General features: G+C 33.8%; 1 protein-coding gene across 16 annotated transcripts in view; it reads left to right on the top strand.

Annotated features, from left to right (window-relative positions):
* LOC126755064 (transient receptor potential cation channel trpm) overlaps positions 1-23,407 on the top strand; it is a 316,113-nt gene that overhangs the window by 242,961 nt on the left and 49,745 nt on the right. For 5 of the 16 annotated variants that reach the window (XM_050467360.1, XM_050467359.1, XM_050467361.1 and 2 more), the window contains 8 exons: positions 5,192-5,378; positions 5,665-5,854; positions 6,143-6,354; positions 8,408-8,560; positions 11,244-11,315; positions 14,791-14,856; positions 20,421-20,477; positions 22,539-22,577. In XM_050467360.1, the coding sequence (XP_050323317.1) occupies positions 5,192-5,378; positions 5,665-5,854; positions 6,143-6,354; positions 8,408-8,560; positions 11,244-11,315; positions 14,791-14,856; positions 20,421-20,477; positions 22,539-22,577 (976 nt within the window). The remainder of the gene's footprint in view (positions 1-5,191; positions 5,379-5,664; positions 5,855-6,142; positions 6,355-8,407; positions 8,561-11,243; positions 11,316-14,790; positions 14,857-20,420; positions 20,478-22,538; positions 22,578-23,407) is intronic. The other 11 variants (XM_050467362.1, XM_050467363.1, XM_050467365.1 and 8 more) reach the window with 7 other exon arrangements.

Here is a 23,407-nt window from a genome sequence, read left to right as displayed (position 1 = left end):
GTACACCATGTCGTATGAGCAACACTGAATGTATGTAAATCTCTTGCATGAAAGCTCAGTACTCCTGATGCTTAACTTTGACTGCGTATAGCTTTAAAAGAAGTGGTTTAATGGAAAAATTTTGTTACAGCGGAAAATTTTGTATTAGAAAATCAATTTTTTGAAGTTGTAGAGTTACTTATTGTATGCAAAATGTATAAAATTATATGTAATATGCAAGAGAAAGGCAAAAAAAATTCAGACACGGTTTGGAAAAAGTCTAAAACTTTAAGTGGCGCTTGTAAAAACATGGAACAGTCTAATATACATACATATGTATGTGCATATATGTAGTATATCCAGTTCTTAATATTTTAAGAAACGGTCAATTACGTGCATGCATCCGAAGGAGAATGGCACACAATAAATATAAAAGCGTACAATAAAACATCGATATACATTATATGTGCATATTTATGTGTGTATACAAATAAGAAAAAATTTTAAATCCTTTAAACTTTTCTTCAAATTTACTTTGGATTTGCGTGAGAAATTAAATACAAAAGCAAATAAAATATTAAACTAAGCTTCTTTGTCAATAACTTTTAAACGCAATTCCTATCGCTCAACAAAATCTTTTCACTCGAAGATTTATGTTTGCTAAAAACGTTTTATTGGCGCATTTGTGCATATACTCAAGAAACACTTGGTGTCAATTGAGTGAGAATAGAATTAAAAGCATTTCTTTAGCAAGCAATTTGCTTTTCTCTTTAAAAATATGAACAAAGAGAAACAATTTAACTATTTACTCTTCAAAATATTCCTGCATTCAAAAGGAGTTTAGTATATCTTCCAAACAGACTAGTTACGTTTTTGTGAAAAATAACCCATGTAATGCTAGAAGTGTTAGTGTAGGTCAAAAATAATGTGCGTCCTGGAAAGGTAGGCCCTGAGAGCTAGTGCTTTTTACCCTGTAAGATAATAAGGCAAGATTTCTGTAGGCTTAAATAAGAAACTTTTCATAGCATTATGGCGTGAAAGAAAATTGCCTAAAATACAAAAACGAAATAAATCTAGAAAAATTATAAAAACTTGCTATTAAGGTGCCAGATAATTGATCACTTAAGATACTTATAGAGAAAGAAATAAAGTTAAGACTGTATTTAGGTGGACGAATATAGTCAAGAAAAAAAGAAATTGATGAACGAAGTTTATGGTGAGTCGTTCTCAAGTTTGTACATGGCTTACACGATTAAAGATGGTCGTCAAAAGTTAAATGATGGCCTAGGGCCGGGGTGTAGAAACTATGTTGAATTGGTGGGAATCGATGAAATTGTGCAAGTGTAAGAATTTTGGCTGAGAAATTAGATATGACATGAAAAACAAGCCTTATCTTAGAACAAAGGAAATGTTTTTAGAGAAACAAACAGTTATATCTAAACAATCTATCAGCTAGTAATAAGTAAACACGCTAGTTAGCATAAAAAGCAGTAAGATCTATATAATATGTTAGTCTTAAGAATATCAGCAAAGGCTACACATTTCGATGCAACTCATATTTTTGAATACCCATATTATATAAACAACAATAACTCGCTGATCGCTCGTTCCAAACATTATATATATAAAAGAACCTATTGTGAATAAACAATGACTTCCTTCACACGTATGAACATATACAGTAAGCGACAATACTAGCGTAGCACCTTAAAAATTTGCAATTTGCTGTGTTTGAAGACGATCTTTTTCATCTTCAAATTAATAATTTTTCAGTTTGATGATTTAATTTTATAAATTGTATTACTACAATTTTTCAAGCTTGTGCTGTTAGTTTTTCATTTTTTTAGAGTAGTATTAAAGGCCCAACACTTTGCCTGGTGCCCCCGTTCAGATGATTATGTATGGAGAATGCTTTACAGTGCACAAGACACATTCAACTGAAAAGCGTTCTCAATTTCTCCGTCATACTCTCTAGCCGCCATCAGCTCCGATAAGATTAATTGTACATTCATCATTTCTCTTATTCCTCAAAGGACCACACTTCGCGGTACTTAGCCCAATCTTGCCGTTTAGATCTCATTTTCGCAGTGAGAAGAGGATTTTTTGCGGTTCTGTAAGATTTCAGACCCATGTCGCTTAATCTTCTTTGGATTGCATGTGCCTCCATGGTGTTATCACTTTGTCAAGTTTAATAACTCGAAATTGCAAAATTCTCCCAATTTCAATTATGTTGATTAAAAGGTAAAAATTTGTTTTTTTTTCTAAACTTTTTAAGAAATTGTGTCATTTATTGCTTTGCTAGTGAAGTGACAACCACTTTCATTGATTTGACTACAACTGCCATTGAACTTAACATAATGAGAGTTATTAAGTGTTTGACTAGACGACGGAAATTTTAGTCTATTATGAACTCATTAGCTTAGCATTTGATATTTTATTAAAATATAAGTTGAGTCCCAACTGGAGGTCCGTTTTATTTTTACAACTAGAAATATATGTGCGCTGAAAACGACACAGCTACAGTAGAGTCCCTTTCAATTTTACTTCCAAGTCTTTAACTTAACCGAACAATTAGATCTTATAAGCCTTCCTTCAACTCCTGCTGTGTCACGCATTATAAATGTTCGACAAACCCGTTATATTTAAAACAAACAACTATTTAAGCAAATATGGGATGCCACATTTAGCCCCTGGCTATCCAAAACCAATTTTCTATGAAATTTCACTTTCCGAGTATTTACACAAACCGCTGCTGAACACAACGCACACCCCCTACTCGCAATCTAACCAGAAACGGAATATGAAAGTGTTGCCATTTAACGCTCAGGGCGACTATGCAAAGCCGCTGCTTTGGGTTAAAAGCGTTTAAATGCTCGATAAAAGCTTAAATCAATAATTGTGGACCTTGCAAATAAACTCATTTGTTGATTTTGCTCATTGCTCCGGCAATCAGTGCGCGTTGCAACAACAACGAGTGAGCTGACCCTTTTCATGATTCATTGTCCTTTAAGCGTTTGTTGTACGTTTGCTCTCTGCCTTATGAGTACGCCGGCATTGTTGCACTTGAATGGGTATTGTGTTGCCCTTCCCTTCACCCGCTTTCCTTGTTTAACATCAATTATTGTGCGTATTTACTTATCTCTCGGGCTTTGTGCGACAGCAACAGCTTACGTATGAACACATACATGCACGAGTATGTGTCCGCGATGTGGAAAGATTAGTAGAAGAGAACTACTTATTGTACATACATTTATTTTAAGGTTATGTGAGACTTTAAATGGCTTACTTTTTATGGCACTCACTCTTTGGTAAAATTTAAGGTTAAGTTTATTTTTTTCGGTTGTAATCTACATATATAAATAATATCAAATCAAAACGGACGTATTTTAATCATGGAATGCAATGGAAAGAGCTTGAAAAAACCAACTCAGAACAGTTTGTAAGGCAGCTATATATGTATATCCTATTGTGATCTGATATCGGCGGCTTTGAAAATGAACTCAGAGAATCTGAGTACTTCGATGACTGCTAGGCTGGATACTCTGAAACACTCGCACACTTTGATTTCATTCCAAAATATTCGGTATACTAGTAGCCAAGTCAGCCCTCTGCTAACATACGAATACCTTCGAGGGAGGCATGTATAGCAAGGACTTGCTGGAGGAGAGGGGCGGTGAACACTGTCTGGATCTTTCCATCAGCTCCAACTCTTAACCACTGCGGCGTCTTACAAACGGAAGTGCCTTCCATAAAGGTAGTAGTAGATCATTTGCTCTGGAGTGCAGCCTCCTTAAGAGTATTGATTATCACCTCCGATAGTAAGGCAGCGTAATTAGCCTCGAGTTCGCTAATGGAGCGCAAGACAAATGAAGGGATGTTTAATTCCTAGCAGCCGCTGTATTGGTAAACGTCAATGCTTTCCGACTAACATGATATATATAGGATATCATGAAACGTATTATTATTGGCGATGAGTCTTGGATGTATAGTATGCTTACAACCCGGAAATATCGTGGCAAAGTGGAGCCGAAGCCGAAAATGTCCCGTCTTTTTTCACTTTCTGCGATGAGCCAGTTTCTGCGGTAACTCTTCATTACGTCGAAGAGTCCATCTAGCTGTGCCGCTCGGTTCTTAACATCCATACTGACGTTCTTTTGTTTTGTCACCCCCTTGCATTTTTCTAAGGATTCCTCTTTTGCCCGTCTCGTTTGAATAATGTACTCCGGTTTCGGTTAGTTTTAAAGTCCTTCTGTGGTGGCAACTAGGTGCTCTTCCTTTCTCTTTGTTTTGCTGGTGGTGCGCGTGTGGTCGGAGTTTCCCTTGAGGCTATCTTTTCTCCAGTTTTTTCCGGTTGTTTATGAGTAAGGGATCTAATCATCCCGTATTCCTCGTCCTGGCCATTTTTATTTTGTTGTTCTTTCTGTTGTTGCGGTGTACTAATTTTTGTTCGAATGGATTTCCGTTGCTAGCCACTATCTCCGCACGTTGCCCTTTATGAACCCCGTAGTTCTATGCAAGCAGGGAGGACATACAGGGTTGACACAAGTCTTTATGGAAGATTATGTTCAGAGCCAGGTTCGGGCACGATTCAGGAGCTCGTCTCCGTACTTGAAGACCTGCCAGGGTTTTAACGAGACGGAGGTGTGAACAGTATTAGCCTGGCAGGCATTTCAATAAGATATCACTCTTATCTTCTGAGGTGAAAGAATACTGTCCTCACCAGTCCTCTGTCAAACTAATCCGTTCCGGGTTTCGAGTCCTCCATAAGCAGAATCTTACTGGCCTCAATTCTGATGGGCGCAGGCTCAGGGTTTTCGTCTCCGTCTGTGTACGTTTGGTGCTGCTCGCTATATTGTTCCCTCGTCGTTTTGTTGCCTCTCTCTCATAGGCAGGTTCTCCCTCGGTGCAACCGGGGGTTGTGAACGCTTTTCGCCTCTTCGTCGGATGTTCATTGGTCGCATGAGGCGTTTTGAGTCAAGCCTTCCTCTCCTGCCGCTCTCTGTCGGAGGCTGTGTATTACTATTCGCAGCTAACTTACTTAGCGTAGGCTGTCCACTATCCGCCAGCTGTGACCGCGGTAGTAAACTGAGCTCAGCCTTACCAATATATTACCGTTATTATAATAATAGCTATTTCATATATTATAGTTGAAAATCAAATACTTTAATTCGCATTAACTAAAATTTAAAATATCTTCCCTTCATCTCTCCAGCTCATATTATACACGCCGAAAATTTCGTCCGATCTACGCCAAAGTAATGAACAGTTATGCCAATGCACACCGCAAATCCTCAACATATCAACGTTATGCGGGCGCGAATTCCTTGAGTTTGGTCACCGGATTGCTGCCATTCACAACGGAAATGGCACTTTTCGAATTTCCTTTCAACGAATTGTTGGTAAGTACGACAACGAGCGACGGCATGAAAGGCGAGCAAATGACTTAAGTGCGTGAAATTTGCTGAAAACGGTGCTGCTAACGGTTATAATTTCAAGCATCATAAATTAGATGGCCAAATAATATACGGCTATATAGTAAGAGTATATAAAGGAGTTTAAATGCCGTCGCACTTAAGTCATACGCACTTGAGCGATTTCTAAAGCGTCTGCTATAGAATAATGACTACTTATATAATGCATTATACGATTACTTATATAACATATAACATGCTTTTAACCTTTCAGATTTGGGCTGTGCTTACGAAGCGTCAACAAATGGCGTTGCTTATGTGGACGCACGGCGAGGAGGCGTTGGCGAAATCCCTGGTGGCCTGTAAACTGTACAAGGCCATGGCACACGAGGCCGCCGAGGATGATTTAGACACGGAAATCTATGATGAATTGCGTGCATATGCGAAGGAATTCGAAAGCAAAGGTACGTGCTTGTAGGTGTGTTTGTGTATGTGATAGAGAGAAAGTCCTTTGTTATTTACCTCCATTTGTCTCATCTGACTTTACCTCCGTCTTGTGAGTACGAAGCTCTTAGTTACCCGTTCAAATCGATTGAAAACGAAATCAGTATGTCACCGCTACTTAGTGGGTTTAATGCTACCAACGTCTTTGTTGATCAATATGCTCTTCCAAGAGTTCTAATTTTTTCCTATTTGAGAGTAAAGGGTAAAATATGAAGTTCTCTTATATATTTCTACAATTTGTTTTCCAGGTATTAAACTATTGGACTTCAGCTATCGCACTGATGCGGAGAAGGCTCAACGACTACTCACTTGTGAGCTGCACTCTTGGTCGAACCAAAGTTGCCTTTCGCTGGCGGTGGCCGCCAATCATCGTGCGCTCTTGGCGCATCCGAGCAGTCAAGTCATACTGGCCGATTTGTGGATGGGCGGCTTGCGAACACGCAAAAATACAAATATTAAGGTGAAATTTTAATATACAAGTACGGATATAATAAATATTATTCTTGTTTTTTTGTTAAGTTTTTGTTCTTAAACAAGATTGAGATAGGTGTATAAACTGTGTAAATAAATTACATTATAACCCATATATGTACCTAAAAATCAAATGAAAGATTGATATTGATATCCCGATTTCAACTGAAAACCACTTTAGAAACCTTCTCGGTTATATGAAGAGAGTAATCAGAGTTATTGACCTTTATACATATATACTGGCCAGATGTCATGCCATACAGAGACCTACTGGTCCTTAGACATCAAGGCTTTTTGCGAACTTTTGGAACGACCTTATATCTAATTTTGATACTTCCTCTATTTTCCAGCACTTTTTGCATGTACAAGTATTTTCCTTACTAATGCCGATCCAGTTCGCATGTGATGCTAGTAATTTGTGACCTGTCACTAAGCCCATAACAGTCCTGTAGTTCTTTTGACACCCTGACCCATTCGTAAGTCCTTTTGGAAATTTTATTGCTTATCGCTTTTAGCGTTGTAGGGTAGGTAGGGTTGGGTAGCCAGACGTACGTTTCTTGATAAACGGATTGTCTTGTGGCAATCTCATCAATTAGCTAGTTTCCCGGAATTTCTTTGTGGCCTGGAATACAGTATATACCCAGCCTCTTTCCATCAGTAACTACGTCTACTGCCTCCATGCTGACGTACATAATACTTTGTGCGTTATTGCTTTAATTGCAGCTTGGCTAGCGACGTTTATGTTGATGTACTTTATATTGTTTTCTGCATTGTTAGCAATATCAGCCGCTTTCCTGTCTGCAAAGACTTCCGCCTAGAAGATACTACAGTATTCCGGAATCTTTAAGAGCAATAGATTCCGCCGCCTACTCCATTAGTCATCCGTCTGTGAAGAAGTTGTAAGTTCCGCTGGCGAATCGCATGCTCTTGCGTCATCCACCCGCTTATAATGTGACTCGAAAGCTTCTCCCCCAGATAAAGCTTGATAGTTGGTGTATATTTTATCTATAAACCCTCTGCTTACAGACTATACCCCAAGGTTCTTGTAGCGAATACACATAAGGCCGCCAGTCTTTTCATCATAGGTTGAGTAAGCTTTCTAGTACAGCCGTTGGAGTCGTTTTTAGCGCTCTGGTTGAACAGAAACCAGCGGTCCACCAAACCAAAGCCGCAAAACCGTAAAGTCAGATTGGCTTCACTATCGCTGTGTAACTCCAATGCATGCAGCCAGACGATTGGCCGTTGTAGACCCTTGTTCTTGCATGCATAAGAGTCACCAGACTCAGACTCTAATTTTCATTGAGTTTCCACACCAGGTTTCCATCCAATATTTTTCGCAGGTGCTTGGTGTGCTCGTTAATTGTTAGTTCAATCCCGTTGAACTCCCAATCACTGTTACGACGGTGTCGCGTTGAATCTCCGGCTTTACCCCACTTTCGTTTTGTGGCTTTAAGTTATCCTCCTGCATATCAAGAGGTGTAAAAGGATCTAGGAGATATCCGGAGACTACCTTAAGGCAAAAAGCCGCAGGTAAAGGAAAACTGGAGATTCAATTGTATAGACCGGGTTGCGCTTTTTGTGACTAAGGTACACGCTACCTACGCTCCACGCCATCTTTCCGAACCTACCGCATACAAGGGATAACTTGTTTATTCGGACGTTTATCAGAATTTTGTCTTCTGACGAGCCACAGTGCATCATCTGATTTTACCGTACAAGAAATCATCGCCAGTTGGCATAGGTTTGTCCGGGTCTTCAACTACTCTTGGGAAGAGCGCCTGCAGCAACTGCAGTTCTACCGCTTTCCACTTCGTTTCAGTGGTTTGCCAAGGGGACAACTTCGGATAATGAGTAGCATCGCTAAGTGCCTCTTGGGAGTTTCTCCCGATCGAGCATGATGTTTGGCTTTAAAACGCCATCGTGTTAAGTAAAAGAGTTAATACTTGTATTACTTATATAACATACCTGTCATTTCTTCACACCAACAATAAATTTTTAACAAAAATTTTCCAAAATTAGAGTTTTACTTTTTCTATTTCTAGGTCATCTTAGGTCTTTTGATACCCTTTTATATCAGACATTTGGATTTCAAATCCAAAGAAGAGCTACAACAAATGCCACAAACCGAAGAGGAGCATCTGGAGAATCAAAATTTGGACAACGACGATTCGGATCGTTCTCAACCCGACGCCGAGGTATGTACTAAGGTTCAAATATTAACTAAACTCGTTTGTTCTTTTCTTTTTCTAATAACTTTTTCTACGATTACGTTACTTTGTTAACCAGTTTGATTAACCCTAAAATAATTTATAAAAAATTCAAAAATTCTACGCGATTTCAAAGCGTAAAAACTGTATATATAGAAAGGGGTCAAAGTTTCGGTTATTTTGTTGTTGTGTACATTGTAAACTCACATTGAAAAGATTAAAAGCAGTTAATTAGTTTTTGTGTCAAGTAAATGTTCACGTAAAAACTATAATTTTCGAAAGTTAATAATTTCTTGAACATCAAATATTTTGAAAAAAAAAAAACTTAATTAAAAAAATTAGTTTAATTACAAAAAATTAGTTCGGAAAAAATTTCTTGAAATTAATTTTGTTTTAAAACGAAATTAATTAAACTTTTTGACATTACCATCCAAGTAAAAATATTTACATAAATTAAAAAATAAAATTTAATTTAAATTAATTTGGTATAATATTTTAATATATCCTTTCAATACAATATTCAATTAATCAAAAAATTATGTGCATTAAATTAAATTAATTAAAACTAACTAAATTAAGCTTTTAGACGATTTAATTAATTTTTATTAATATTAACATCGAGTTCTTTGAAAAAAAATTTACATAAACTAAAAAAATTATAATTTAATTACATTAATTTTACGTTTGTCACATTTTACTGAAAATTATTAATACAATATTTTGAGAAGATGTTTTTACCTAAAAAGTGATTTGCAAAAATATTTAATTAAAAAAAACTTTATTGCACCAAATTAAAATTAAGAAAAAAATTAAATAAAACTAACTATATTTTAGTTTTTAAAAATGATTGAATTATTTCGTTGGCATAAACAACGAAATTCTTTGAAAAAAGGTTATTTAAATTCAAAAAAATTTAAATTAAGAAAAAATTAATTAAAATTAGCTACACTAAAGTTTTTAGAAAGGAATAAATTAATTTTTTTTCGTTAGTAATCGAACGTATTTGAAAAAAATCATTTACATACATATATAATTAAAAAAAAAATTATTTTTATTTAACTAATTTTGGTTTTGTTACATTTTTAGTAGAAATATTGCAGCATTATTGAAATAAGCAAAAATATTAATTTAAAAAATAATTAGGAATTTAAAATTAAATTAAAAAAATGATATTTCTTTGAACATTGGCATAAAAATAATTTCCAAATATTATTTAATTGAAGTTAATTAAATTTTGGTTTTTGATGAAATCATAATTAACTAAAAAAGTTATAATAATTAAAGTTGAGATTTTCAAGTAAAAAAGTAATTTGCGGCCATAATTAACTATAACTTAATTCAATAATTTGTTTCGCAACTATTTTTCTACATATTAAAAAAAGAAAAATGTTTAATTAATACAAATTTTAAATTAATTATAATTGTAAAACATTATTTAATAATCAATAATAAAAAAAGTTTTTTGATTATACCTAGATAACAAAAAAAATCAACTAATTTTTTTTCAAATTAATTTTTAAAAAATACTTTTTGCAAATTATTTTTTTATACCAAAACTCCATTTTTTGTTAATAAGTAAGTTGTAAAATACTAAAATTAATTTTAACTAATTAACAATAATTTATTTTACGAAGTTAATTTTAATTAATTTTTATTATGAATTTGTAATTACTACTTTCTTACTCGAAAATTTCATTTAAAATATAATTTTTTGTTAATATGTAAATAGCAAACTCTTTGCGAAAAAAAATCAATCAATTAAAAAATACTAAAACAAATTTCTAATTAATTGAAGTTCAAAAAACTTATTTTAAAAATAATAATTAAATTTATTTTGATTATACCTAAATAGAAAAAACAATATTCAACAATTTTTTTAACAATTAATTTTTAAATAAATATTGTCACAAAGTACTTCGGAAATTTAATATGTTTTTAATTAATTAAAATTCCAAAAATTAATTTAAAAAATAATATTTTTTTCTTTGATTATGCTTAGATAGAAAAAAACAATTTTTCAACAATTTTTTTTCTAATTAATTTGAAATAATTATTATCGCAAATTACTTTTTTACACGAAAACTTAATTTTTAATTTAATTTAATGTGTAAATAGCAAAATATTTGCGAAAAAATTACTATAATTAATTTAAAAAATTAAAAGCTAATTAAATTTTAATAAATTAATTAAAAAAAAATTAATTATTTTTTTTTATTTTAATGAATTAGTAAGGTTTGATTAACCTAAGTAATTTTTTTTGCAAATATTTTCCGGATTTAATTTGTTATTAAATTTTAATTAATTTTTTATTATTAATTTTTAAATAATTATTTTCGCAAATTACTTTTTATTTGAAAATTTTTGAAAAAAATTCGTCTAGTATTATTTAAACTTTTATTTTGGTCATATTTTTACTAATAAAATTTCCGGAATTGCTTATTTCAAAAATTAATAATTTATATAAGAAATATTGTACAACCATACTTATTGTATTTGTTCTGCTGCTGCGTTGCTGTTAAATTTCTCCTACCACTGCGACTACTACTACAAAAAAATTAAAAAAAAAAAAATTAAAAAATTACTTTCAAATAAATACCGCTATTATAACTACTGCTACCTCTACCAACTCTACTACTACTATTTCTACTACCACTACTACTACATATCGTAGAACGCGCTAACCAAAGCGAAACGATCCATTTCGTTCAAATGTAGGATGAGCAGTAACAATAATCCAGACAAGGTAGTAAAACTAGTCAAACAAAACTTTTCCTTTTAATTCTGTGTAAAAAATAATTCAAACGCGTTTTTGTTGTTTTGTTGTAGTGTGAATACTAAAATCGTTGCGCCTAAACTCTTTCAAAATCTATTTGTCTAAAGATTTCTAAACTAAACGTAACCTCACTCTCTCTCTCTCCTAGTTTGTAAATATGTTCTCCAACAACTAATAAGCTCGTTTGTTAGTATAAAAGTCGTGTTGAAATAGCCGAACTTGTGTCTAAAATGTATAACCTTAAATTTTCTATTTCAACTTTCGTCTTTTCAACTTCTAAATTCTAATCTTATATTCTGTATACCACACTAATCTCTCTATATATATGCATATATACATATGAATTCGCTCCAATTCCCTCACTTTCCTTCTAACTGTGCGTGTGTGATTTTTTATTTAACTGTAATTGATTTAGTAGTCGTCCTTCGGTTATCCTTTACATATTTATCTATATATGTGTATGTGTAGATTTGCTCTGTCTAGTCCTCTAAGCCTGCGTCTGCTGTATAAATTTAAATTAATAAAAGTGTTAGCCGATATATACATATATATGTTCATAAGTAAGTCAATATGCCCGATTTTATTTGTTTGTAATGTGTCAAATATTATGTATTTTTTTTTAACTGTGTGTGCTATGTCTACGTCTCCTTTTCGGTGTGTCTTCTCCCGTCTACCTTTGTATATATACATATGTTAATCTATACGGTACTTTTTTAGTTACAAGCGACATGTTATTCTTATCCTTTAGGTGTCATCTGTCACTGTAAATCCCATTACATTACGCCAATACTACAATAACAACAACTAACAAGACTAAAGTGTCATATAAATAATGTCATATGAATGAAATGAAACCTGAGCGTCACTTTAGATTTTGTTTGTTTATTTTATTGCATTTTTCTTGCGTAAAATATATATTTAAGGTTATCGTGGCAAATAGTAAAAAAAATTAAAGCCAATATTTGAGGTTAGAAAAATATTCTTAGTGAGGTGAGAATACTTATAAATGTGTATGATTGAGTTTTTCTCACAGTTTATTATTCAAATAAATTACTTATACCATAAAGAATGCCCGAAAGTCTTAAAACGCCTATTATTATTACTTTATATAATCCAAATCCACGACACAGGCCCATGACACGAGACAATGCACTCACCAAAAGCTTCCTTCAATAAATCGATTGTCTCGTTGGCTGAGTGACATACAGACCCATCTTGTTGAAAGCAAAGGTCATCCACATCAATATTGTCCAATTTAGACGCGACAAGGTCATTAATAATAGCTCTATAGCGTTCCTCATTCACTGAAGCATTATGGTCGCCTACATTTTTGAAGAAATACGAACCAATGATTCCCTCTACTCACAGAGCACACCACACAGCAACTTATTGAGAATATAACGGCGTCTCAATAATGGCTGGGGGATTATCTTCACTGAAAGTGCAACGATTTTATTTATTTATTAACGCACCAATTCAACCAAAAGTGAGCTTCATCGCTGAATAAAATTTTCTTGTGAAAAAGCCAATTCGTTTTGGGCCCATTCACTGTGAACGAATTAGATTTTATAAGCCCGTTAACCAAGATCCTTCCTCAAAGTCTTCCATAAAGTGGAAGGGCACAGATCCAAATGTTGCGCCGATGGCGTATAGGTTCATTCGGGTCTTCTTCGAATATCTGCTCCACAGCAGAAATAGCATCTTCATTGCGCACTGTACGGTGTCTCTGGGAATGCGCATAATACACTATGGTAAACGTGGTGCTATACCGATTCAAAGTTGCTCGGATTCATTATTTTTCCGGAGTTAGTTTGTTCATTGTATAACGCGAACCAAACGGAACATAAATCAAGTTACAGCTGTCTAAAGACCAACTCGGAAAGAAGTATTGTCTCATTGAAACCCACCTATAAAAATCTAAAAAAAAAAACACCCGTTATAAAATTCAAAGAAGCGCTTTAATATAGTTGGCAAAAATTTTCGTAGCAATTTCAAAAAAGTTCTTTATGGATTAAAAGTTTCGATAGTCGATACTGCTCTTGCAATGTCAGCTTGGTCATGTATCTAGTATACGGGTTAGTTAGTTTTCTTTTTCATGCTACATGCATTGTGAAGTACCAGGAAATTGTCAATAAAACGCAAAATATTTAATTATTCATCAATATTTATTTCATTGCGTTCAAAGTAATCCTCACCAGATGTAATACACTTATGCCAACGCTTTTTCCAGTCCTCGAAACATTGTTCAAAAGCACTTTTTGGGATGGACTTCAGTTCCTTGGTTTCGGCTCATTATTTTTGCTACATTTCGATGATTCTTGACTTGTTTGCATGTCAAACTCATAAACCCATGTCTTATCGGCAGTTATAATGTTCTCCACGAATGAGGGATCGGAATTCGCACGATCAAGCACGTCCAAAGTGACCTGTTTACGGTACTCGTTCGAAAAAAAATTCAGCTTTATCGGGACGAGTCGAGCAAGAACGCGTTTCATATCCAAAATATCTATGTATGTACACTTCGTGGAGTATTTTTATATTCGTAATAGACTACAAAAAATGTTTGCTAAATGCCACAAACTCTCTGACCTTGTGACAGTAGATGTCAATGACTTATATCTTTGATACCGATTGATATTGATTGTAACATCGTTAGTTTGTATTTATTTGCACTTATTTTATTTTATTTTGGTATTCAGGATTAAAAAAAAATATTAAAGATATTCACCAAATTCTTGTTAGCTTGTTAATTCACTATTCTAGCTTTCGATAATTTTCATAACTGTGACTGACTTTTATAGTGCTTGCTGGAAATAGCAAGAAAGAGTAATTTCTTGATACTACTAGTTTTTTAATGAAAATGTAATGCATAAGTTTGTCTTTTAAATTGTTCATCACATGTCCACTTACTTTTTGGAGTCAATAATTTGACTAAATAAAAAAAAATCGATAAATAGCGACTATTGAACTAAAAAGTTACCGAGTTACGCCTATTAAACGCAAAAAAGTTCCGAGCTTTATATCTGTGTTTATGTATTTATGGTTAAATATTCTAAGTATTTCTTGCGCCGACCCCTGCGAGCGCTTATACGATCTTACTATAGCTTTATATACTATATTGTATGTATATGTATGTATTTCCAAGTATGATCAAATATCGCAGCTTATTGTAAAACTATCATGCTTTAGTTGTGTATCTTTTGAAGCGGCAAGTCATGCTTCAAGTACTTCAGAAATCTAGTCTGTTCTGTGTGTAGTAAAAATATAAAAGAAGACTTGTGTTATCCAGTTCTACGAAATTAAGTTGAACTCTTATATTAACTAACTCTCTTTATGAATATGCAACTAAATATTACTACTCTATCTTTATCTTATATCTTTAATGCTCTACTCGTATCTCCTGCTCTTTGTCTTTTACCGTTACATTTTTATGAATTTACTTTAGTGCAAACTTATAACAATCGAAAAGACTTCACCGTCGTACAATAGTTTAACATCTCATTCGACACATGTAAGTGCTCAACAATACATACATACATACATATGTACATATTTGCATATAAGTTGCGTTGGTGTGAGTGTGGGTTTGCGCTTAAGCTTTTATCTCCTCCGCAATGTGACAAAGGAAGCTGACACAGCATTATGATAAACTATGACACGAACTCTCTCCTTTGTTGCCATTTTGTGTTGCAATTTTGCAGTTGATTGTTTTATTTGTCAAAATGACAACAACAAAACGAACAATGAAACATTTATACACCAAAAAACAATTGTGAGTGTTACACTGGTGGATTATTTTGCACTCGACTGTTATTATTTTCCAAACATATTATTGTGCGCGTAATGGAGATTAAAATTTTAAAATAATTTAAGTTTTATTCATAGAGTTTCCATTCAAGAGAGAGGTAGTGAACGATGTAATTATTAAAATAGATTGTTATATTAGTATAAAATAGAAGAAATATTTAGTTGGAGTGTTCGAAATATCAACTATATGAATGCTTTTTAATGATTTTTGAGCTAAAAGCCGTATAAATATAATAAATCTAGATCTTATTTAAATACACAAGTAAGACTTAGAATATAGTAAGCATTAAAAAAATCAAATTATCATATTTAATGTGAAAATATATAATATACCCACTCAATACAAAAATCAGAGCTGACATTAATGATCAAAAAAATAGTATTAAGGCACCAGCTTTAAGTTAAATTTGAAAATCTCATTAAATTAAGTTAAGATGTCATAATTAGTTTGACAGTACTAAGCAATAATCCATTTAATAATAAAGTTTCCGTTCCCCGAAATAGCTGAGTTGGGCACCCAAAATGAGATTACTAGTGTTAAGGCATAATATAAGTTATCTTCGTTTAACTTTCAAGAGACTGCAAAAAACTATCTAACCGGTCAATTGAAAAGTCCCTAACCTGACAAAAGCCCTCAAAAGGCGCGTGTATAACTTTCACAGCTGTCAGATCATTAATTAGTGAATTATATAATTTTGAGGTAACAGGTGCTACTTCGGACTGAGTAGGCAATTGAGAAGCAAAGTCCTCTCTCGACGAACAAAAACCAAACTCTATAAGTCACTCATTATTCCCGTCCTACTATATGGTACAGAGGCATGGACGATGACAACAACTGATGAGTCGACGTTGCGAGTTTTCGAGAAAAAGGTTCGGCAAAAGATTTATGGTCCTTTGCGCGTTGGCAACGGGGAATGTCGCATTCGATGGAACGATGAGCTGTACGAGATATACAACGATATTGACATAGTTCAGCGAAATAAAAGACACCGGCTACGCTGGCTAGGTCATGTCGTCCGAATGGACGAAAACACTGCAGCGCTGAAAGTATTCGACGCAGTACCCGCGGGGGGAAGCAAAGGAAGAGGAAGACCTCCACGAACGGCTCGAGGAGGTCCTTCCCAATCTTGACAGAGCTTTTAGTATTGCCGCCGCTTTGCTGATATTCAGACTGGTAATTGCTTTTCGAACTTCTTCATGGTCGAGCAATAGAACGTCTGCTCCGTTGTGATCAATTGGAAAATCGGATTCACCATCTCCTGGTGTTATGCTTTCACTGCCACTCAGAAGGCTGGAAAAGTCATCCTTCCATAATTTCAGATGCTCGGGGCATCTGTCACTAGATCATATCTGGAGGCTCTACAAGATTATGCTCCGGTTTGGAAATTTTCCGTTAGTTGACGCATCTTTTCGTAGAATTTTCTAGTCGGCTAGCTTGTCAAGCTCTGCTTATTCACACATTTCGACATCTATCTTTTTTGTCTGCAAATGTATCTCGCTTACTTCTTCATCTCTCGGTATCTATTGCATCCCGCACTTGTTTTGGTCGATTGTGGCGTTGCGAGGTAACAATATTTTGCCTTTTCCGAAAACAAATGATTTCGTTTGTAGCTGTACGTAAGGAGTAAGTTGTAATACCGTTCCACAGTTCTCTATTAGCGAATTGCTGATGAATGCTCTCAGTGAGCAGGAGTGCAAGTCGAGCAGAAGATCGTTCAGCTGTCTGCTCTGATTTCGGGTTCTCGACGTAGAATCTTGTGTTTGTTGATGTGAGTTTTTTGCTACATAGAGGCGCGTGCGTATCTTCGCTGCAACAAGATAGTAGTACGAGTCAATGCTAAAATCTCGGAGCGTACAAACGTCTAAAACACTAGTGGTCCGCCTAGTACAACGTGATAGGTCTGGTTGATCAATTTTTGATCTGGAGACAGCGAGACAGATATTTGCGCTTTTTGTTACACAAAAACTCCTTATAAGTCGTCACTTCATAGTAGATATATGAAACGTTTTGATCTTACCACGAATGTATTATGGCGGTTAATATCAATCGCCACCTTGCTTCATTCTTCAAAGGTGTGTCTGCAGTGACTTAATTAATCTTGCTTAAATCTGGCAAACGCCAGGCAAGAGAGCAGAAAGTGAGAATATAATTCCACCTCGTCTTCGTCAATACAGCTTTGGTAATTAAATTTTGTCGTACCGCATGTGTAACTATTGTACAGTGTCTTGTCGAAAACGCTGCAATAGCTGCGAGATTGACTTTGTTAAGTGCAAGTAGTTCGGAGAACCGGTTCACCTTGGGTCAGAAGGATCTCACGGCTTCACTAGTTCTGGTTGTTGAACAACCACTGCCAAACTCACTGGAGGTCCATTGGTCCAGCGCTAGAGCGGCAGAGGACGTTGCACAACCGACTCGTTTTCAATTGGATGAAATTGGGATTAGGATGAGCTCCCTTGCAAGGTTATTGACATTGTAGTTTCTGTCGATAGCGCTGTGACCGAGAACACTTACAAATCTAATATAGAAAAAACTTTCTGTTCCTTGTTACACGGTCAGCGAGTTCAAAGCTAGTACAGCCACTCAGCCATTAAAGAGAATGCACACCTCTCTATAGCATATAGCTATCATATAAACTGAACAATCAGAATCAAGTTCTTCGAAGAAATATTTTGTATTTATAAAGGGTGTTATAGCTTCGGTGCAACCGACTTCATGAAGTTTACAAACGGCACCACATCGTGGTTACTGATAGAAGGACGACAGTACGGGAGCAAGTTCGAAACATAATGTCCATTAGGGAACTCTGTTTCGTATATTACCTTAGAAGAATCGGAGTTTAGGTGTTCAGTTTATTACTAATTTGTACTAATAATACCGGTTAGATGAGTGAACTAAATGTGAGGTTATGTTATGCAAAATACATAAAATTTCTAAATTTCTAATTTATATATTACGAAATCCAACAAAAGATATATTAACATTACAAATTTATAAAATAATAAATTTTGTCACCTAAAATGCATAATATCGTAACATCACTTTTCATAAGTTTACAGGCGAAGGAAAAACGATATAATAGAAATCACGCACATTGAAACAAAGTAAGAGTTTTGATTGGTTATTGGATTGGTTATAAGTTAAACGTTATAACTTATAACTGACAGCGGAAGCTGAAAATTTAATGCTACACACAGCTGTTGACAGCTAATTAGAAACGACACCTATTTTGAAGCAAATGATGTTATTTTCTAATAAATCACTTATATATATTGTATTTTCACTTATTTTATTGAAACCTATGTTAAACTTAAACTCTAATAGTAAACATTTTGTTTAAAATTCGTTTTTGTTTTGCAGATTTTAACAAAAACATGTGGAATCAACGATTTGAGTGCGACAACTAAATAGAAACAAAAATATTTTATTAACCAAAAATAATGATATTACAAAAACTCGCTTATTTTCAGTTAGTATTTTGTTGCTTAACTCTTTTCCTTTTTTTTTCTTCACTTCGATTCCGAATTTACGTTATAAGACTCTGACAGCGCACCAATGGCGGAGCTTGCGATGCCGTTCTAATGTCATCAAAAAGAACAGCCATATTTGGGATATTTTTGGTGCAAATGGCTCTTTTAACATCACCTAGAGATGTTCTATAGGGTTTAAGTCTGAGCTGGACGATTTCCACTCCAAAATATTGATAGAATTTTCATTAAAAAACTTTTGTGTCCACTTAGACGTATGCTTTGAATTGTTATCTTCCTTATAACAGGCAAATTTTCCTCAGCCCATGGCAACGTGACATTTTGTAGGATGTCGACGTATTATACTTTTTTAAAATTCCATAAATCTTATGGAGTGGACCAACACCATTCACGATTAATTTTTGTTACATCGTTCCAAACGACATACCTCTTTTGAATTTTTGTCTTAGACCAATAAGAGTTGCTAAAGTCTACGCGTCGTTTCTACGAATTTTAGTCAGAAGTGGGTTAATGCGTGTCGTCCTGCCGTGAAGTCCAGATTCGACCAAACGCCGGGCAATTGATCTCTTGGATATGTGGACATTGTATTCACCTTGAATCTCATATAGAATGTCAGTGGTACTCTTTTTTGGGTCTCCTCGCGAGATATTGTTAATTCTGCGGTCCATTTCTGTTGCAGTTTATCGGGTTTTTTCTTTGCGTGCAACATTTTATGTAGTTTCAAAATTCTGTATATGTCTAAGGACATTCAAATAATTTTTTTTGAGCATTTGACCTTATTCGAAATATTTTTGCACATCTTTCCAGGCCGACAAAGGTCAAAAATGTGGCTGCGACGGGTAGGTGTACAGCTGCAGCTTATCCTCGTTAAAAAACTTGAATAATACATTTTAATATATTTTGAATCACAACTTTGAACACACCCTTACCAGAAATCAATAATATTATTAATAAAAATTAACACCTTGACGAATTTTAATTCTTTAAACAACTGTTTCTAATTAGCTGCCGCACTTAATTCACATTCTACACAGTAACGCATTTACTATTTGGGAAAAAATTAAAAGAACTTTAACTTCACTACTACAAAAGAGAGTGAATTTAGTAGTACATAGAGTAACACGAACAATGCAAGACTTTTAGGAATATAAATAACGGTATATCAGAAATTTTTATCAATATACTCATGAGCCGCCTACAAAAAAAAAAGAAACGTTTCTAATTAGCTGTCAACAGCTGTATATGTAATATAATGTAATGAATCGTAAGCTATAAAAAACTCAATTTCGTTTTTTGATGATACATTGCTTTGCATTTTAGGTGACGATACGTAGTTTAGAATAAATTAATTTAGATAAAAATACTTATTTATATTATAATAAATATATATAATCCGAGTTCTGTAAATATAGATGTGCATAATTACGAACATTCAAACATATTAATACCTATCAACATATTTCAAATCTTATTGGTATATAATTTTATATAAATTATTTTTGTATTTATTTTATAAATGTACACACAGTATTTTAATTATTCAAATATTTTTTTCACAAACCTTGCCATATTGACTCAGATTTTCTTATCCCAAAGCAGACAAAATAATTTTGTTTTTCAAACAGCGAACTTAAAAATTAGAATACGACTGTGTTATACACCTTTTCTCTATCTTGTTCTGTCTCTGTCTGTCAACACACACACATAAACACACAAACTGTCTCTTATAATGGCAAATTGATTGATGATTCATCGCATGAATTCCAAACTGAACCTTTGCAGGCACTTTTGGCGGACACATACTCCCTACGTGATACCAAAGTACAAGAGAATGGAAAAGTGAGTAATAAGTATTTAATGAAACGCCACCTACTATACTCCATACTTATCTACATAGTTAATGCGTTAGTTGTAAAAGTGCAATAAACATACATATTGATTATACCTACCTATATACATACATACAAATGGTATTGCATAACACTCACATATGCATTTCAATTACATAAAATTTTTTATTATTTTTGTTGGCGTGGGAAACAAATAGCTATATAAGTTATATACATATTCACATATATATTTATGTTATGATGTATACATACACATATAAGTATATAAATGTAGTGTCACTATATTTTGAACTTTACACCTATACATCGCCACTTATAAGTAAAATAACGGATGTCTCAAATTGTCATGAAATCTGAAATTGCAAGGAAATTTCGTCGAGAAATTTGCAAGGCCAGTTCAATAATTAACCGAAATAATTGTGGTTGAGGCTCTTTGGGTATTTAATATTTGTATCCTGGTAGGTAAGTAGGTAACAGTTTTATATATGCTAATTCCGAGACCTCATCAAAAACCCTCGACCGAGAGCTACGATAATTTTCGTACGATATATACAGCTTTGCATTCGTATACAAGACGTTCTATAGTACCTTCTTCTTCTACCTCTCGACAGCTTCTTCAATAGTCGTTGTATGGTGTTACCAGTCTGCTGGCATATCTTCCAGTAAAACCGTGACTACTAGAATTCTCAAGTTATTACTTTTTAATTTTAATAATCGACTTGTGCGGCCCATATTCCTTCATACCACGTTTGTTTGCTTATTAAGCAAGTTGGGGATTGACTCCAGCGATATTCAACTGGATCAAATATCTGGAAGTAGCATGAGGCATACAAAGTTCTTCTTCTTGCTCCACTCCATATCATTATGTACATATTTTGATGGGTTCGTCCGTTATAGGCTCCTTTGGACATCCACTGAGTTTAGTTTGCAGGAAATGTAAAAAATTACTTGCGAGTCCATTGATCTACTTTTTTGTTTTCTGTAAAGCCTCTTTTTGATCAAGAGACATTGATTCGTAAAAAGAAAAGCTAAACTTCCCAAGTTCAAAATACGCACGAAACAATAACCAATAGTGAATATTATCTTTTCCAATAAAAACTTAAACTCTAAAAGTTCGTATTACACTGCTTAAGTCGAATACTTTGACGTAAGAAAACCTCTAACGTCTGGGTGAAGATAAATTAGAACAAAGATATAAAGAAAAAATACATCCAAAGTTTTTAAAAAGGGGTCCATAATCCTAAGTTTGACTATAATAATAATTATAATATACATATGGTACAATAGCATAATTAATAATAGGTACTAAAATAAAGCTCGAGCTTTTAAGGGAGGATATTTAAATCAAAGTTCGATCATGAAGTTGAAAAAACTTTCCAATAAAAGACATGCGACAAGTGATCAAATTTTTCACGACTGCGTACAGTCGAGCAGCGTCGGTTTAGAATTCAAATCCCAATTGAAAAAAACTATAATTTTAGGAAGCAATGTCTTGGAATAACTTGTTTATACTCATATTATTAACTCACATTATTATATATACACAAACACAGTGTTTACGATCGTCAAATATTCTGAATTCAAGAAATTTCAGTTATCGAAAAACCACATGTTAATTTACACCAAATTTGAGAATGACAAAGAATACACCATAAGTTATTATATGGTCAAAAACTATTTTAAATTCTTCGTTTTACTCTCCAACACTCAACCTACTCCACTCCACTCCACGTCACTTCCACTTAACTCCGAACCTCACATAAGCACTCCACTGATTACTCACATAAGACTTGATACACTTGGTGTCACTACCTGGTAATGTGTAGTTAAATTTTTAAAACACAATCACTTGTTAGCCTTGACACAATTCACCGAAGCAGAGTCTCAAACCAAACAGTCACAGTTCTTCCACGAAATCCGTTATAGTTTTCTTAAATTATATATATTTATACACATTTTGAAAATACTTGAACACGTTACTCCTAACATATGTAGTTCACAGATAATATTCTTAGAAAAGTAGAAAAACAATTATTTAAATTAATTTCAGGTCGGTCTCACAGCTGGTGCTCTTGGTGAACTTTCTAAAGTTAGTTTCTGGTCAAGTGTTTTGAAATGTTATTAGTTTCTTTTGAACTTTAGCCAGATGAAAGAGCTTTTAGCTTGCTGCATTTGTTGAGAGTTTGATGCATCACATGCACACACACAAATACATACATACAAGCTCATCTTGTACACATATTTAAGCAGTTTGCTTGTAGTATGAATAGTTTACCATTTTATTATTGAATATTGGAAAAGTAAGATTATAAGGAAACCTCTTTTTAATTTTGTAATAAAATAAATTTTTTGTCTATAATATTTTTAATAGTTCATTTAATTATATTTATGACCTCCAAATTTGGCTAATTTGAAGCCAAAATTTAGCATTAAGCCGTTTTTTATTCTCTGACATATATTATCCCTTCATACTCGTAAGCCATATTTATTTACATGTTTCTCACTTTTTATGCAAAGCGCGAATTTTACCTAAAAAAAATTATTTATAAAATCAAAAACCGCAAATATTCTATTCCAAGCATAAAAAACCCTTTAAAATGCTCAGCAAAAAGCCCATCGCCAGCAAAACCAATTACATGGAAGTTTAAAAAAGTGCACAATGTAAATATGAAGCTTATCAATTTAAAGCTTTTTATGGTCAATTCTATTTTTCGATTAATTAATTTTCATTTATTTACTTATACTCTAGTGCAACGTAGCAAACAAGTTGCCTTGATTGGACTTTTAAATAAAAAATCGAAATACTTATGCACATACTTACTGTACTTACCCTAGAGGCGTGGAAGCTTTCTCATACAACATGAGAGTATTTTTTCAGAAATATCATACTTTTTCTATACGTTCACGATATGTGGATGC

The sequence above is a fragment of the Bactrocera neohumeralis genome, chromosome 4 (assembly GCF_024586455.1).
Source record: "Bactrocera neohumeralis isolate Rockhampton chromosome 4, APGP_CSIRO_Bneo_wtdbg2-racon-allhic-juicebox.fasta_v2, whole genome shotgun sequence".
NCBI classification, from domain to species: domain Eukaryota; kingdom Metazoa; phylum Arthropoda; class Insecta; order Diptera; family Tephritidae; genus Bactrocera; species Bactrocera neohumeralis.
The sequence above is the reverse complement of the archived record's forward strand: the minus strand, read 5'-3'. Positions and strand labels throughout refer to the sequence as shown.